The sequence below is a fragment of the Panthera pardus genome, unplaced genomic scaffold (assembly GCF_024362965.1).
Source record: "Panthera pardus isolate Hobbes unplaced genomic scaffold, ASM2436296v1 HiC_scaffold_21, whole genome shotgun sequence".
NCBI classification, from domain to species: Eukaryota; Metazoa; Chordata; class Mammalia; order Carnivora; family Felidae; genus Panthera; species Panthera pardus.
This window is the reverse complement of record NW_026526777.1, coordinates 37,274,456-37,291,875: the sequence shown is the minus strand read 5'-3', so window position 1 is coordinate 37,291,875 and position 17,420 is coordinate 37,274,456. Positions and strand designations below refer to the sequence as shown.

At 40.7% G+C, this 17,420-nt stretch overlaps 1 protein-coding gene across 3 annotated transcripts in view; it reads right to left on the bottom strand.

Annotated features, from left to right (window-relative positions):
• Positions 1–7,843: 7,843 nt before the first annotated feature.
• Positions 7,844–17,420, bottom strand: part of TRAF5 (TNF receptor associated factor 5) — a 50,952-nt gene continuing 41,375 nt past the window's right edge. For all 3 annotated transcript variants that reach the window (XM_019429145.2, XM_019429164.2, XM_019429153.2), the window contains 4 exons: positions 17,292–17,384; positions 13,207–13,347; positions 10,943–11,111; positions 7,844–10,274 (listed from right to left, as the gene is read on the bottom strand). In XM_019429145.2, the coding sequence (XP_019284690.1) occupies positions 9,697–10,274; positions 10,943–11,111; positions 13,207–13,347; positions 17,292–17,384 (981 nt within the window). In that variant the 3' untranslated portion in view covers positions 7,844–9,696. The remainder of the gene's footprint in view (positions 10,275–10,942; positions 11,112–13,206; positions 13,348–17,291; positions 17,385–17,420) is intronic.

Sequence of the window (17,420 nt, the reverse complement as noted above, 5' to 3'; positions counted from 1 at the left end):
ACATTTCTTTTTAGGTTTTTTTCCTGGAAGTTTTTGTTGCTGCTTTGGTTTATTTGCTCTTCCTAATGGACTATTATTGTGCCCTAGGATACTTTGGGGTTTGGTGTGCGGATCTATGTGGTCACTTCGCTGAACCTTTATTTTCTAATAATCCTCTTGGATTTTGTAGGTAAGATTTCATCTGTAAATAACAATTTTGCATTTTCTGAAGAATCCAGCACAACGCTGTTTACTAGCCTCAGGGCTTGCTTACCTCTTTCCGAAGTTACTTGGATTGCATCTTACCTTTCGTTCATGATGGGTTTTTGAAGGTTTCTGGCACTTACCTTTTTAAAAAATTAATTGCACTTTGTTCTTTTTCTAGTTTACCAATTCGTTTTATTGCTTCCTAAAATCAGAAATGGGTATTTATTACCAAATACTTTCAGTATTAGTCTTACAGATGATCATATAGCTTTTCTCCATTACCCTACAGTAATAGAAACTACAATAATAGATTTTCTAATGTTGAGCCATCCTTACAGTCCTGGTATGTATTCTTCCAGTACATTGCTGGATGAAATTGTTGTGTATTTCATATAGGACTTTTGTGTCTAGGTTCATAAGTGAAATTGGCTTATGGTTTTCGTTAGTTGTCCTTGTCTAGTTTTGATATTAGTTTAGGGTAGGTCTCAAAACGACCCATATTAGTTTCTTTTTATATGACCTGGAATAGACCTAGTGTGTGAATGATCTATTCCTTAGGTTTGAGGAACTCATCTTCAAAGCCACCTGGGTGTGGTGCCTTTTTAAGAGATAAATATTTTTTTCCTAGAAAAGTATCGATTTCATTTACGTTTTCAATTTTTTTGGCATTAAACTATCCTTGTGTCATGAGCATGCTATGAAGGCACACACCCGGGTTGTGTCTTTCCACAGCGTTCACTTTATTCGGTCATAAATCAAGGTTAACAATTATAATGCAGGTTCAGAATTTCAAACTCAATGACATTTCACCATGTGATTAACCTGGCTTTTTACCGGTACACAGAGCAGAACATAAGACAAGCTACACAATAAACAAGATAACACAAAGGATAGGATGTTAAAGAACCAAACACGAAGTCAGTCTGGGGGCACGCAGTTGAGATGAGCCTTGGTCAGGTCTGGGTCAGCAGCTCTTAGCACTTACTGCTTATGTTCAAGCAGTGAGGGCTCTCAGTTTTATTGGGAAATCAATTGGGCAATCTTCAATGGCAGCTGCCTTTTGTAAATGGTCAGACATAGAGGGGTCAGTGTCTGGAAAGTCTGACATTTTGCTGCAAAATTCCTCCCTTTTTAAAGGGATTTAAGGGGAGCCTGGGTGGCTCAGTTGGTTAAGCGTCTGACTTCAGCTCAGGTCATGATCTCATGGTTCATGAGTTCGAACCCCATGTTGGGCTCTGTGCTGACAGCTCAGAACCTGGAGCCTGCTTCAGATTCCGTGTGTTCCTCTCTCTCTGCCTCTCCTCCACTCATTCTTTGTCTCTCAAAAATGAATAAGTTAAAAAAATTTTTTTTAAGAATAATAAAGGAATTTAATCAGTCTGGGGCCCCTGCAGACCTCTGCTTCTGCCTTTTATCAGTTCTGGGGTGTCAGCTGGTGGTGGTCACCGTGATACCTGTTAGCTGCAGTACCTTTAACTGCTCGTGTCATCGCTTGACATAGGCTCCTGCTTGACATGAGTGACTCCATCCCATTCTCTACACTCTGGGATTAGCATTTTTTGATTTCACATTGTTCTTATTCATTCTTACATATTCAATTGAAGTCTTTTTTCTTTTTCTTGATCAGGTTTTTTGAACCACGTTTTGGTTTTTGACTGATGGATTTTGATTTTTTATAGATAACCTTTATCTAGAAGTTTTTTTCTCTTTCATTAATGTGTGCCTTTATTAATTTCTTATTTCTTTGTTTTTTTGTGTTTTGTTTTTGTAGAATCTTGAGTTGAAAACTTATTTTCTTTAAAATATTTAATAGGAAAGGGGCGCCTGGGTGGCTCAGTCGGTTAAGCATCTGACTTCGGCTCAGGTCATGATCTTGTGGTTCTTGAGTTCGAGCTCTGAATGGGCTCTGTGCTGACAGCTCAAAGCCTAGAGCCTACTTCAGATTCTGTGTCTCCCTTTCTCTCTGCCCCTCCCCACTCGCACTCTGCCTGTCTCTCTCTCAAAAATAAACACACACACAAAAATGAAATATTCAATTGGAAATATTACAAACATAACATTAGAGAATAATATGAACACCTATATACCAACCACTTCACTTTATCACGTTTTAACATTTTTCCATATTTTCTTCACAATTTACCGTTATTCAGTTATAGCCTCTAGTGAACACTTCTGCAATCTTTCTCCCTCTCTTCTTCCCTAAAATGAACTCCTCCCCTGGGTGTGTTGTCATTCCCATGAAAGCTTTTATACATACATACATATGTGTGTGTGTGTGCATGTGTGTGTATAGTGTATATATAGCTATATAAGTACCTGTAGTATTATTTTGTAGGTTTTTAAACTTAATATTAATGTTACCATTGTGTAACTTGCTTTTGTCATTCAAAGTTATGTTTGTGAAAGCTATCCATATCATTTCATGTACTCCTCACTTTTTCATCTTAACTGCTGATCTTTACATACATTCCATTGTATGACTAGGAAGCAATTTATCCATTCTCCTGTTGCTAGTAATTTAATTACTCCTGGCATTTGCCGTTACAACACAGTTGATGGACATTCTTTAACGTATCTTATTAGGCACATCACAAGAATTTTCCAGTGTATGTCTAGAAGTGGAACAGCAAGGTTTGCACAATCCAACTTTATTTTTAATGCCAGATTCTTCTCTAGCGTTTGTGCCAATTTACCCTGCCCCCAACAGTGTAGGAGTTTCTGTTGCTTCACATCCATGCCATCCCTTGTTTGTTTTTTCCCAGGGTTTTTTTTTTGTTTTGTTTTGCTATTGTAAACAATGCTGGTAGTAAACTTCATTGTATGTGTCTCCTGGTACACATGCGCAAAAGTATCCCTGATACATAACTAACAATGGAGTTGTTAGCTCTGTTTTGTTATAGATATATGTTTAAAAAGCATATACATATGCCCCCATATTGGAGATATTTCCTCTTTTAATAGTAAAATTTAAACCATTCATATTTATGTGCTTAGATTTAATTCTAACTTGTTTTTCTATATGTTGTGCTTCCTGTTGTTTTCTTCGCTTTTCTGTCTTTGGTTTGATAAAGTTCCTTTTTCCAGATTTTTTTTTCTTTAGTAGTTTGAAAATTTTATGTTCAATTTTTATCTAGTGGCTACTTTTACTGTATTTTAGCTTATTTAAATTTGTACTTTTGTATAGTCATGTGGAGTTTATCAGCATTTTTATGAGGCAATCTTATACAGTGTTAAGAGTAGAGACTCTGAAGCCAGAATGCCTAGATTCAAATCCTGGCTTTCCCATTTATTAGCTGTGTAACCTAGAGCTTATTACATAACCTCTCTGTGCTTCAATTGCCTCATCTGTAAAATGGGGATAAAATAGCATATACCTGATAAGATTATTGAGAGGATTAGTGTGTTAATGTATAATAAGTATGTAAAATTCTTAGGACAATGCCTAGCATGCAGGGCATAGATCTAATCACTACTTTTCTCATTAATGTAATGGACATAATACCTGATTTGTTATAAAAATAATGCATTATTGCATATATACTATTCAGTTTATTTATTTATTTATTTATTTATTTATTTTTAATATGAAATTTATTGTCAAATTAGTTTCCATTCCAACACCCAGTGCTCATCCCAACAGGCACCCTCCTCAATACCCATCACCCACCCTCCTCTCCCTCCCACCCCCAATCAACCCTCAGTTCTGTTTTTAAGAGTCTCTTATGTTTTGTCTCCCTCCCTCTCTAACCTTTTTTTTTCCTTCCCCTCCCCCATGGTCTTCTGTTTATTCAGTTTAATATAATGAGTACCTTCTATGCACTTGAACTAGTATGCTTTTTGGCTTCAAGGAGTTCATGATCTAGTAAAGACACAGACCTAGAAACACAGGTGCATTATGACATAACCTTAATACTGTTTCCATGTCCTCTCTTGTCCCCTTCTTATCTATGTTCCATACAGAGCAGTTTTAGAACACATTAATCAAATCGTGTATTCCCCTGCCAAAATCACGTCCACTTTCATTACGCTTTACATAAACCACAGTCTCCTCGCTATGACTTTAACATTAGACTCTGGGCCCTGCCTCCCTTTCTGATTTCATCAAGGCCCACTCTCCTCCCTTCTGGTGGCCCCTGCCACACAGGCCTCTTTTCAGTTCCTTAAACCAACTCTCTTTTTCCTCAGTGCCCTCTGCCCAGAATTTTCATCCCACCTGCTCTGACATCATCATGGCTGACTCATCTTTCAGGTCTCGGCTTGATTCAGTCAGGTTCTTAGTTACAGACCACAGGATCCAATCTGGCGAAGATTGGGACTTTGTTAATATTACGTAGCCCCCGAGTCTCCAGGAAGACCAGAAGCCAGATGCAGGTGCAGCACAGCTGGGTCCGATACCCAAACACGCTAGAGGCTCTAGTGAAAATCCACTGCTGCCACCACCACCTGACAGCAAAATCACAACTTCTACGAACACAGGCTCTGAAAGTAAGGATGAGGGAACCAGTCCCTTCCATACACTCATCACCCTCACCACTGGGTAGCCAGAGTGGCACATTTCTTTCTTCACCTCTTTTTCCCCTAATGTTTATTTATTTGTTTTGAGAGAGAGCAGCTGCCCTGGCGGGGGCTGGGGGCCAAAAGAGACGGAAATAGAGAAAGAATGCCAAGCAGGCTCCAAGCTGCCAATGCAGAGTTGGATGTGGGGCTCGAACTCACGAACAATGAGATCATGACCTGAGCTGAAACCAAGAGTCGGAGGCTTAACTGACCCAGCCCCCCCAGGCACTCCTCCTTTTTCATCTTGCAAATGTTTCTTGCAACAAAAAAGTTGAATCTTTCCAACTTTATCTTTCAAGTTTAAGTTTTGCCAGACCATGCCTGATTGGTAGGGCCTAGGTCACATATGCCTGTGCTGCAGAGGGGGTCAAGGAGGCGAGTCTTGTCACATTAAACTCCTCAGGTATTATAAGCGTGTCCAAAGGGGCTGGACAGTCAGAAAACATGTCATGTGAACACTAAATAGCAAGTTACCTCAGCAAAAGGCCCTCCCCAACAACCCTAAGTATGCACATACTCTCTCCAGCCTAGTCCTATTATTCTTTCCCTGTACTCTGTCATTGTCTTCAAGGCTTTATCACAACTTGTATATTTGTTCAAATGCCTTATGAATCCTGGAGCCAGAGTCTAGTCTCCATGTGGAGTTTCACTCGAATACGTACGACTCAAGCAGCCAAAACTAATTTAAAAATGTATTTCAGTCTTTAACGTGGATCCCTTGGAAGAAAAAAACATCAAGGGGGCTCCAGTCACAATTCCCAAAGGTTCTCATAGGTTCATATTCCCTTTTCTCTCTTCTTTCACTTCCCTCCAGTCCTTGTGTGCGTTGGTTTATCATTTCTTCATAAATTTTGCCCCTAGGGCTCTGTCTTCAAATGTTTTCTGCCTGCTCTCATCTTGCATCACAAACATGCAGCACTGGTCTGTGAGATGCATTTTTCTCAGAGCACAGGGTGAAGAAGTGGAGAGGCAAAGTCCTTATCGGACAGAGAAGGCTGAGAGTATTTACACATTGAACATTCTGGGTCACCATTTGTGACTGACCTCCAGATTATAAATTTTATGAAGACAGGGACAAGATCTGTTCTATTTGTGCCTAACACAAAAATCTGACAAATACATAGCCAATTAATACTTGTTTTCTAGAAAAGAGAGAAGTCCAGGGGCGCCTGGGTGGCTCAGTCAGTTAAGCTTTAAGCTTCCAGCTCTTGATTTCGGCTCAGGTCATAATCTCACAGTTCATGAGATCGAGCCCTGTGTGGGGCTGGCTCTGCACTGGACAGCATTGAGCCTGCTTGGAATTCTTTCTCTCCTGCTCTCTCTGCCCCTCTCCTGCTCTCTCTCTCTCTCCCTCTCAAATAATAAACATTTTTTGAAAAAAAGAAAAGTCCAACAATTGGAGTATAGACCAGGAAGTCTACAGCACAGAGCCGGAGCTCTCGGCCTAGCGAAGGGTCGAAGGTGGTGAGTGGGATGTACAGTAAGTGAGGACTAGTTTGGGAAGACATCCTGGAGATGAAATCAAAGAATCTTAAACAGAAAGACTTCATCATGCAAAGAAAGAGGTAAGGATAGTGAAGAGTATTCCAGTTAGAAGTGCAGCACCAGCACACAGAAATGTCCAATGGCTTGGGGTGCTATTGCTAAATATGAAGTAGGAGGACTGTCAGGAGGTGGGTTGGGGGGGTGGGGCGTGCAGAGGCAGGCATGCAGAGCCTTGGCTTTGGCCTTTGGGTGATGTGGCCACAGTGGGTGTTGCGAGGAGTCATTCTCAGATTTTCATTTCAGAGAGATTACTGGGTGGCAGCGTGAGGTTAGATGTGAAGAGGTGAAAGAAAAAAGTGTAGCCAAAAACGTAGGCCTGCAAACAGGACAGTAGTGGGTAGTAGAAACAGGTAGTAGGAATAGTTTCAGGAAATTACTTGGAAGTCAAATTGGCAGTACTGGGTGGGTGACTGGACGGGGAAGGTGAGGGAGGAATCTAGAATAGTGTCCAAACTTCTGGCTTGGATGATGAGGTCATTAGCCGGGGTAGAATAAACAGGAAGCATCACAGGTGGGCAGTGGCGGGGAGAGTGGGAAGCTCTCCAGTTCAGTTATGGTGAAGTGTACTTTAAGGTACCCATGGGACTTGAAAGATCAGATGTGCAGCAGGTACTTGGATATTTAAGCCTGCAGCTTAAGGCAAAGGCTGAGGAGGGAGTGGCATGGAGGGGGCGGACTGTGAGCTTAAGAGTTGGCTGTGGGGTACGCTGCGAGGGACCACTGTTGGCAGGGTGGCCCTGCTGACATTCTTTGCCTTCCTACCTCCCTTGGTACTTCTCCTCATCTCCTCTCCCTCCTCCCCTAAAATGTGGTGTTCTCAGGCGATTGCACCACCTGGGTCCCCTACTATGCATCCATCAAGGCTTTATCTCCAGCCCAGAATTCTTAGGTACAATTAAGACCCATGTCTCCAACCACTTTCTAAGAGAAAAGAGGTAGTTGGCAGTGTGGACCGATTGCCCAAAGCACCACACAAAGGCTTTGTGCTCTCTGTTCTGTTTAGTTGTGCTCAAGATTGGCACTGTGAATTGGAACTGGCTGTGACTATCTCTTGTTTCTCTGAAAAATCAAATTTGGATATCAGGGGTCAGAGTTCAGATCTGTTAATATGCATTCATATGTAGAGTACCTCCCCACCCTACCTTAATCCTGTACTTGCCTTTCTTAACTTCCCTCTTACACCTATTTTTTTCTTTTTATCAGGAATTGAAATCTAACCAAAATAGAATGAATTTAAATATTTGTGATATAGAGGCACCCCGCTGGCTCGGTCAGTAGAGCATGGGACTCTTGATCTTGGGGTTGTGATTTTGAGCCCTATATTGAGTGTAGAGATTACTTAAAAAATAAAATCTTTAAATATTTCTGACATAGAATAAAAATAACTGCTCAGATCGTAGAAGAGGAAAAACAGTTTACATGGATCCACTTCTATAAAACAAAAATCACAACTCTTATTTTTGAGAAAGGAGTCTTTTTTACTCTGTAATACCTTGTTTCATGATCACTGTTTCAATGATGAAGGGACTCTGAACTCATAAGCAAACCATGCCATGATTGAAGCTTTTTATGTAGAGAAGTTGGTTAGAACACAAAACCAGTATTTTGATAAATTCACTTTAAAATGTTTTTCATACCCACTTAAAACTAATTACAACAATATGATCTTCTACTCCTAAGGACTTGGACTGGATTAGGAACATTGAAAACAAACACACAGAACCACTGGGTCTGGCTGTGTGATCTACAGAAATGCTTCCTGAGTGTGTGTGAGGTCAATCTGTTGACTATCAATTGTGCCAGAGTTCACCAGCAGCTACAGTGTTGTTCTTTAGTATGTTTCCATTGTGAACTTATTTCTTTAAGTCTTTGGGATGATTTCTGCAAGATGAGTCTTTAGCATCTTGAAATTTTTCAGAGAAGAGATTAAGAAAGTCTCAATTATTCCAGAAGCCACTGGTATAAAAATCATGTTTCTTCTATCAGATCGACTGCTCAAAAGCTATAAGGTACACGGTCCTCACTCGGGTAAGCTGCATTAAGTGGCCCTCAGCCCAGGACAATTTATCCCCACACACTCAAGGGAGTCGGCTTGAATGTCAGGAAACACTGAGTTGCATAACAACAAAGGAGGGCTCAGGAAAACTGGGATTCACTTGACTGGTACACACACCCTCGTAGATAGACCCACACAGACAGATGCGTAAGAATAGAATCATTTCTGTTCCTCACAAAGTACTCACAACTTCAACAAGAAAAGTCACAGGTTTATATAAATGCCCATTTTCATATCAGTTTATGAATTCAGAAGTTCTTTCAAAAAGAATAGGAGATACTGCTTTTAGCAATCAGTTTGGGATGAGAATACTTCTGACACCATAGGAATAATAATGGTGTTCTCCCTAGGTTTAAGTTCCTCTTATCCATTTATGACATTTTTCTCCATCATGTACTAAATTCTACCCATCCTCACAGTAACTTACTATTATTACCAACATACTTTTAAACTAGGTGTATACATACATATACATGTACATACATATCTACTAAATTGAACCTTATGAAACTGTTAATACTTGACCTTTTCTGACCTATGAAAACAGCTTTTTTTCACATGGTTGTACCTAATAAAATATGAGCTTTAGTTGGAGGACTATATCTCCATATATATGTATAAACTATCTCTCCCTCTCTCTCTCTGCACACACACACACACACACACACACACACACACAGTGCAGTACTTTCTGTTTACTTCAGCAGGAAGAATGAAAATGCTTCCTCTATTCACCAGTTCTAACACAGCCTTGCAAAACTGTACTTGGTGACTACTGGTAATTTTTAATGAAAATATTTAGAGGTGTAGTAATTTCCACAAACTTTGTATTTGACCAAATAAAGTCTGGTCCAAACTGGGCTTATGGTCTTTGAAAGTACACCACCCAACTGCTTAACTGGAATAGTCTACCCTGGAAGATGGCTTTTGCAGGCTTATGGTCAGGTCTAGAATCAGCAGGCCAAATAATAAAATACCAAAGCATTTTCAATTCTTCCTCTGTGTCCTTAGTAACATTTCACATAGTGCCTACGATGAGACACTATGCTAAGCACCAGTAAAACAGATATGTCCCAGACCTCGCTTTCAAGAAACTTAACATCTTTCAAGAAATATAAAAATATAAATAATGAGAGAATATTCTAAGGTTTTAAGTTTCAAACTGGGATAGAGTAAAACGTAAAAAGAAGATAGCACTTGAGAAGTTTTAAACTGCCTTCAAACACCAAGTGGCAAGAAGCCAAATACAAATGTGTACTAAGTTCAATGTCAGTCCCTATGATAATCACAGGTGTCCTCCTCCATGGTTCTGGACCCAACAAGTCCTTCATCATCCCCAGAAACAGGGACTAGAGATCCTCTAGGTCAGTTAAATCCACGGCCACTTTCAGGAACACGGTGTCATCTTTAATGTAGGTGTTCTTGGCGCTCTCCAAAGTGGAATGAGCCACGAAGCGGGGGCAGCCAGACGCAATGTTCATCTCTCCATCGGGTCTTTTAAAGCTACTGCTATTGGGGTCAGCCTTGAAGGTCTCCATAATGTGGTTCTTTTTGCCACTCTGGTCCAAAAGCATCAGGGTCACCCTCTGCCTGAATGGCCACTGCAACAGTGAGTCAAACTCCCCTCGCATCACCACGAAGTACAGCGACAGGTGTGTCCCCTTCCCGGACCCATCCCCGTTTAGGTATGCTCTAGCACAGAGCCGGTAGCCGCACCGGCTGGTGTAGAAGGGCTGGCTGAAGATGGACACCGTGTGCCCATCGAGTGCCTCCCTCTTCTTCGTCTTATAGTCTGTCACCTTCCAGATGAGCTTTCCGTTATAGCAGGCACCTTCTAGCAGTTTAAATCGCTCTTCGTTTTTATTCAGCTGTGCTTTATGAATATTAATGTGGGCATCATGTTTGTTGGTCTCCCCTTCCAAAACAACTGCAAAGAAAGAAAGAAAGAAAGAAAAAAGATTCCATAGGCCTTAAAGTTGTCTTTAGAATTTGCCCAAAGTGGAATTGTGTTATCTGAAGAGAAAAATAAAACTCTGACATCCTAAAGATGAACTGAACTCAATGTCCACCAATGGATCAGTTGTATGAATAATTAACTCAGTGACTCTCATGTCTTGGCAAAAGTAGCACCAAGGAAACCCAAATGCATACTCTTGAACTGAAGCTCACCAAAGCGTATAGAAGACACACAGCATTTGACTCGTGTGCATTAGCATGGTGAGGCCCATTATTTAATAACTGGGATGCTTTTAAATAGCCAAACCCTTTCAGATTTTCCTATACTTCAAACAATGTTTCCACCACATCTCTCCCTTAGTTTTCTCATTATTTTCCACTCTTCTTAAAAACCACCACTCCCTGTTTTTGGAATTTCCTGGCCCATTTCTACCCTTTGCCTGTTCCAGCCCCTGCTCATCACCGTCCATCATTTTCCCCCGAGTGGCCAGAATCTCATGCTGTTCTGTTTCACAAATACCAGATTCGACAATTGTTTATCCTGGACAGCTGCGACTCACCATCTGGCCAGGTGTTTGCTTGTTCCAGAAACATGCAGACAACAGACTCATCCAAAGAGAAGTAAAATACGTGCCATACCTAGTCTTTGATCATTGGTTTCTAGCAGAGTAATTTTCTGTTTCACTGTATCAATCGCTTCCACCAAAGGCCTCAGATCAAATTTATTTTGTTGCTGGTTAGCCACTTGTAATAACTGACGCACTTGAGCTTCTAGCCAAGCAGACTTGTCAATGAGACTGGCAAGAGCCTTTCAGTACAACATGGATCATAATGTAAAAAAGAAAAAAAAGTTAATATCTTAGTAATTCATTGATACTGAATTTTTTTCAACCCAAACATTTCACATTTAATTAATCAATTAATGCAATGAAAAATGCACAGTCTGGAAGAGAAAATTCAGTGAGGTTCACAGAGAGATGAACTACCTAGTATCTTCCTCCTCCTTCCGGTCACAGCTCCTGTTCCAAATTTTTGAACTTCTCTTCATCTGACTTATACTCCTCCCTCAATTTCTATCCATTTGGTGCTCTAACTTATCTTTATATCTTTGTTCTCCTGTTGTCTCTCCTCTTGCCTTAATCACGTCCTTCTCAGAGGCTATTCTGATCCACGCCTGCTCTGTTAGAAGGCAGAGAATGAGCTGGAAATAGACCCATCTGTTCTGGCCTGAGCCCTAAAAGTGGTCCAGAAGTGCAATGAGGCAAGGCTTGAACTTTAGATTCTCTACCTGGGTAGAAGAGACTAAATAAAACTAGACCCATACTTCTCTTCCACACTTGCCCCTCAGGACCTTAACTCTGACTGGTTTTGTGTTAGAAAAAGGTCAGAATTGAGATAATAACAAATAAAGATTTCCTTTTTTTCTACACACACACACACACACACACACACACACACACACACAGTGTGCTGACAAAGTATGGGGAAATTACATGGCCTGCATTTTTCTGGGATAGTCCACATTTCAAAACTGCTACCCATATCACAGGTCTTAAGATCCTTTTCACCACAGGGGTGCCCGAGTGGCTTAGTCGGCTGAGCGTCCAACTTCGGCTCAGGTCATGATCTCGAGGTTCGTGAAATCAAAGCACGCCCCCCCCCCCCCCCCCAATCAGGCTGACATGATGACAGTGCAGAGCCTGCTTGGGATTCTCTCTCTCTCTCCTTCTCTCTGCCCTTGCCCCACTCATACTGTCCTTCTCTCTCAAAAATAAACATTAAAATTTTTTTTTACCATAAATTTTATAACTACAGTAAAGATACTATTCATTAGAAATTTGTTTATGGTTACTTAACATTCATGATTTGCAAGTAATTTTTGATATATTTTAGTGTTTAAAGCATTTTATTCCCAGGGCACCTGCGTGGCCCAGTGGGTTAAGAGTCCGACTTTGGCTCAGGTCATGATCTCACGGCTCATGAGTTTGAGCCTTGCATCAGGCTCTGTGCTGACAGCTCACAGCCTGGAGCCTGCTTCAGATTCTGTGTCTCCCTCTCTCTCTGCTCCTCCCCTGCTCATGCTGTTGCTCTCTCAAAAATAAACATTAAAAAAATTTTTTTTAAATAAATAAAGCATTTTATTCCCAAGGGAATTAATATTTCACTTTGTTGACTATGGATACACTCAATGAATCTTACATAAAGGAACTAATATTGGCCTAACATCAATTATAACCCTAATTTCCATAAATTATATAAAGTATTATGTCAATTCTGTTAATTACCTTAGTTATATTATTATAATTAGATATAACATAAATAAATATAATATAATTACATAATTATATTAGTTAACTTATTGACATTGTTAAATGTACTGGGGTTATGTAAAAGAAGATCTTTATTCTTATGAAATACATAGTGAAGTGTGTATAGGTACAGGGCCATAATATATATACAGCTTACTCTCAAATGCTTCAGAAAGTACATATACATACAGCAACAGAGATGTAGAGAGATATGGGACAAAATACTAACAATGGGTGAATTTGGGCGGAGAATGCACAGATTTTTTTTTTTGAGAGAGAGACAGAGAGAGAGAGAGCATGTGCACAAGCAGGGGAGGGGCAGAGGATCCAAAGCAGGCTCCATGCTGACAGCAGAGAACCCAATATGGGGCTCAAACTCACCAACTATGAGATCATGACCTGAGCTGAAGTCTGACACTTAACTGACTGAGCCACCCAGGCACCCCAAGAATACATGGGTATTTTTAAGCACTATCTTATTCTTATAGCTTTTCTTTACATTTGAAATTATCTCCACTTAAGAAGTTATAAGAGAAACCCTGACTGCCAATTGAAGGCCAAATCTTGGCTATGAATAGAGAGGCCATTTCTCACCTGGATGTTTGAGAGGAAGCTTCCATTTTTGCCGAGTAGCTGTGCAAACTGCTTGAACTCCTTTTCGAATTTCTTTACTGTTTCTGCTAACTGCTGGATTTTACTTTCTTTCTGTTCTAGGCTCTTATATAAATCAGAAATCTAATAACAGAAATGGGAATGAGATCATTTAAGTGTATGTATACAAGTTAAAATAATTTAAATACAAGTCTAGAAAAATATTGCAGTAAGAAAGTGTTTCTAGAAAAATATATATGTAAGTAATGAGTCACTAAATTCTACTCCTGAAAGTATTACTACACTATATGTTAACTAACTTGAATTTAAATAAATTTCAATAAATAAATAAATTAAATTAAAAAAAAGAAAAATACATACATGTATTTCTAGGAAAATATTTACAGGTAGATTTCTATATAATATTTGTAGGTGCTTCACAAAAACCAGATCCACAGATTTCTCATCAGTCTTTTTCATAGCTTAACCAGCTATGATGGTTCATCTAATGATAGTGACATCACTTGACAAAATTTACTGAACTAGTTCTCTTCATTCATTCAGTATGCACTTATTAAACAACCACACAGTACTGATCATCACAGCACAGCAGATGCTATCTGCACAGTATCAATAGTAATAGCTGACATTTGCTGAATGTCTGTCATACCCTTGTATTCATTAGCTCTCTTAATTCTCAAAAAACCCTATGAGTTGGGTATGATGATCAGTTCCGTTTTATAGATAAGGAAACAGAGGTAGAGAGTTTAAGTGACCTGCCCAGCATACAGCTAGCTTAGCAAGTGGTAGGCAAAACATGATATGCTCTTAGAATCTGTAATTATTTCAGGGAAATAACCAAAAACTTTCGTGTGAGCCTAGACAACCCTCCTCCTATCGCCTCATCCATTCAATCAGCAATACTTACCAACTTTAAACTCCCGACACACAACAAAACAAACGATTCTTATATCTACTTCTCATTTCATCTCATTTCGTTTCACACTCACTGTAGCCTTATTTCTCACCTGGGCTGCTACAACAGCTTCCCACCTGTCCTACACCATCCCTCGCACTCCTGCCAGATGGGAAGCTCTATGGGAATTGGGACGCATGTCCCACAGTCTGCTGTAACCTTGGCAACTGGTCTGGTGCCTGGCATCAGCAGGTATTTGATAAATATTTTTAGTATGAACAAATGATGCTCTCCCTTTCTTTACACTTGTTTTTCTCCAATTCATCCTTCATGCTGTAGCCAGAGACAAATCGGTCTTGTCACTCCCCCCCCCCCCCACCTTATCCTTAGTGGCCTTCTTTTACAGACCCTACAGGGTCCTACATGATCTGCCCCTGGCTACTTTCTCAGCCTGCTGCCTATTCCCATCCCACCTGTGCCCTGCCCTGCAAGCCTACACACTTCTATTGTCCATCGAGTCCTGGTCTCTCACACACTTCCTCCTCCATCTAGAAACTACCACTTTTTAAGCCTCTACTCAAGGACAGTTTCTCTCAGAAACACTTCTTCACTAGTATCACCTACCTAGGTCATCTCTCAAGTTCTAAGACCCCCTGACTACACTCTAGCATTTAAGTTACCTTCATTACTCTTATTGCTTTTTTGGGTTGTTTTGGTCTTTTCCTCCACTAAACTATTGAGGCTACATCTCCCTTATTTCTTCATCCCCAAAGCCTTGCACAGGGCCTGGCACACAGAGGGCATTGGATACGTGTTTTATAAATGAACAAATGGTTGCAACAACCATCTGCTCTCTGGCCCCAGAATCTTCCATTTAGATCCTGAGAGCTGATTTCCACCTACATGGTAGACATATCTCCCTGATAAGTGTCTTCTCCCTCCACCTAACCTCTACTTGTCCTGCAGTGTCCATCTCAGATAATAATTCCATGTTCTCCGCCTTCTAAACTTACAGCTTGCCATTGTGACCTTGGAGTGTCTCTCAATGCCCTTCCCATCCCCAGACACAGCCTTGGCTGAGCCACCAGCACCATCACTTCCAGTATCTTGCCTTCAACTGCTTATTACATTGCCACTGTGCTAAGAGCTTAAATATATTAGCTCATTTAACCCTTCCAACAGCCCCATTTTATGAATGAGGAAATTGGGGAAGAGCGGAGTTAAGTAGCTTGTCCAAACTCATACGGCAAGTGTGGGGCCAGGTCTCAAAACCAGGCATTCTGGCTCCAGAGCCCTCACTGTTCAACTGCCAGGCTCTACTGCTACATTGCCTAGTTCATGACAACATCCTTCTGCCTGGTCCCCCTGTCCTCATGCTCTCCTCTCCCTCTATCCATCTTCTGTGCTACCACCAGCTATCTTACTTTTTAAAGCCAAACAATTAGCCAGCCAAGTAGTGGTCTTCGCCTGCCCCCACCATCCAAAACTTTACTTTACGCCACTTTGCTTTCATGAAAGACCTGCGTTAGTGCCTGTTTGACTAACCGAAAGAAATCAAAGAGGATCTTCGCTTTTATGAAATGGTAGTTGCTTCTTTGCTTTACACGACATTGGCTTATGAAAGGTTCCATAGGATTGCTCTGTTTCCCATTGTGTGGGAAACCTGTATTTTCTTATCTCGAAACCTCCATTAGCTCCCCTGTTACTGACAAACATTAGTTCAAACTTTGGCCCTTAAATCCTTTCTGAAACAAAGCAGATATGAATGAATAAAAAATAATAATTGAATGTACAGTATCTGCAACCTCTTAGCTTACATGGAAGGCCACTGCAATCTGCACCCAGCACACCAGTCTCCAGCTCTTTCTAGCTCATGTTCAGGAGCCTCACCACCCCAAAACCCCAGTTCCCTGAACCATCAGCCTCTCTCATAATTCCTGGTCTTGGCACAAGCTTTCCTTTTCTGGAACGTTCTTTCCCCACAACATTTAAGTTGACAAATCTTTTCTTCCTTCAAAATGAAGCTCGGATGTGCTACCTTGAAGAGCTTTCCCCAAATCCCACAGAGCAAACTGCTGCAGCCTCTGTACCCCAGAGTGAGTAACAGCATATCCTATGGCACGGCAACTTATCTATTTGCATTTTTGCATTGTGAGTCCTTCTAGGGCAGAAGCTGTGTCTTTCCTGACTCAGAGCCCCTAGCAACGCACCTCATAGCTGATGTATGGCAGGTGTTTGTTGAATGAGTGGATGGATGGATGGATGGATGGATGGATGGATGGATGGATGAGGCAAGTGGTACAGAAAGAACTTAGGAATGGTTATCAGGCAGTGTGCCCTCTACCAAAGTCACGGTCTGAGTGGTCTTCGCACTTTTCTCCAGGGTCTGACCTTGGAACTCACATACCTACTTTAATATGGAATTAGACACCATAAACTAATTGGCAATAATAGAATTCAGCTCCCTCTCTTCCTGACATGGGCTTGAGAAGTCTGATCCTCTGAGATGTTCTAACAAAATAATTAACTTTTATAATAATTACTCAATAGAATCAGCATTTGGAGTCCATTATGAATATTCCAGGGACTGTGGCAGGCATTTGCACACATAATTTCACTTGGTAATCACAACTCAGTGAAATACATATGTATGTATGCATTTATCAGGCTGCAAAGCTTTTCATAGGCAGGAGTTAAGACTTACTACAAAATATATAAAACCCAAAATGCCTAGAACAGATAGTTAACTATTGCTTCATGGTAAGATTGGTCTAATTAAAAAACATCAAGCACCTGCTAGTCACCTACTAGGTGCCAGATATTAACCAAAAGGCGTGTGGATAGGCTGCAGAGACAGTGTGGTATTTCTAGACTAAGAATCAGGGGACATGGGTTTGAGAGTAAATTCTACCATTTACAAGTTACAAACACATCAAAATTTCTTTGAGCTTAGTTATTTCATCTGCTGAATGAAAGGGTTGGGTCCAGAGATCTCAAAGGCACCTTCCAGTTCTAATATTCTATAATCCTATGGGTCTGCCTGGCCACTTAGTAGAAAACCATCTACCTCCAGTAGACATGTACTGAAACAGAGGAGACTATAAAAAGCCAACGATTACCAGCCCCAGTGGTTGCGCTGCCTCCCCTTATATCTGAATTCTTGAATATTTACCTGTTCTTCTAACTGGAAGTTTTTTTCTAAAACCAGAAGCATGTGGTCCCGTAAGGCTGAATGCTCATGCTCCAGCAGGTTCCCCCGTTTATCCTTCAATGTGAAGAGGAAAGGAAGTCAGGCTGCTGA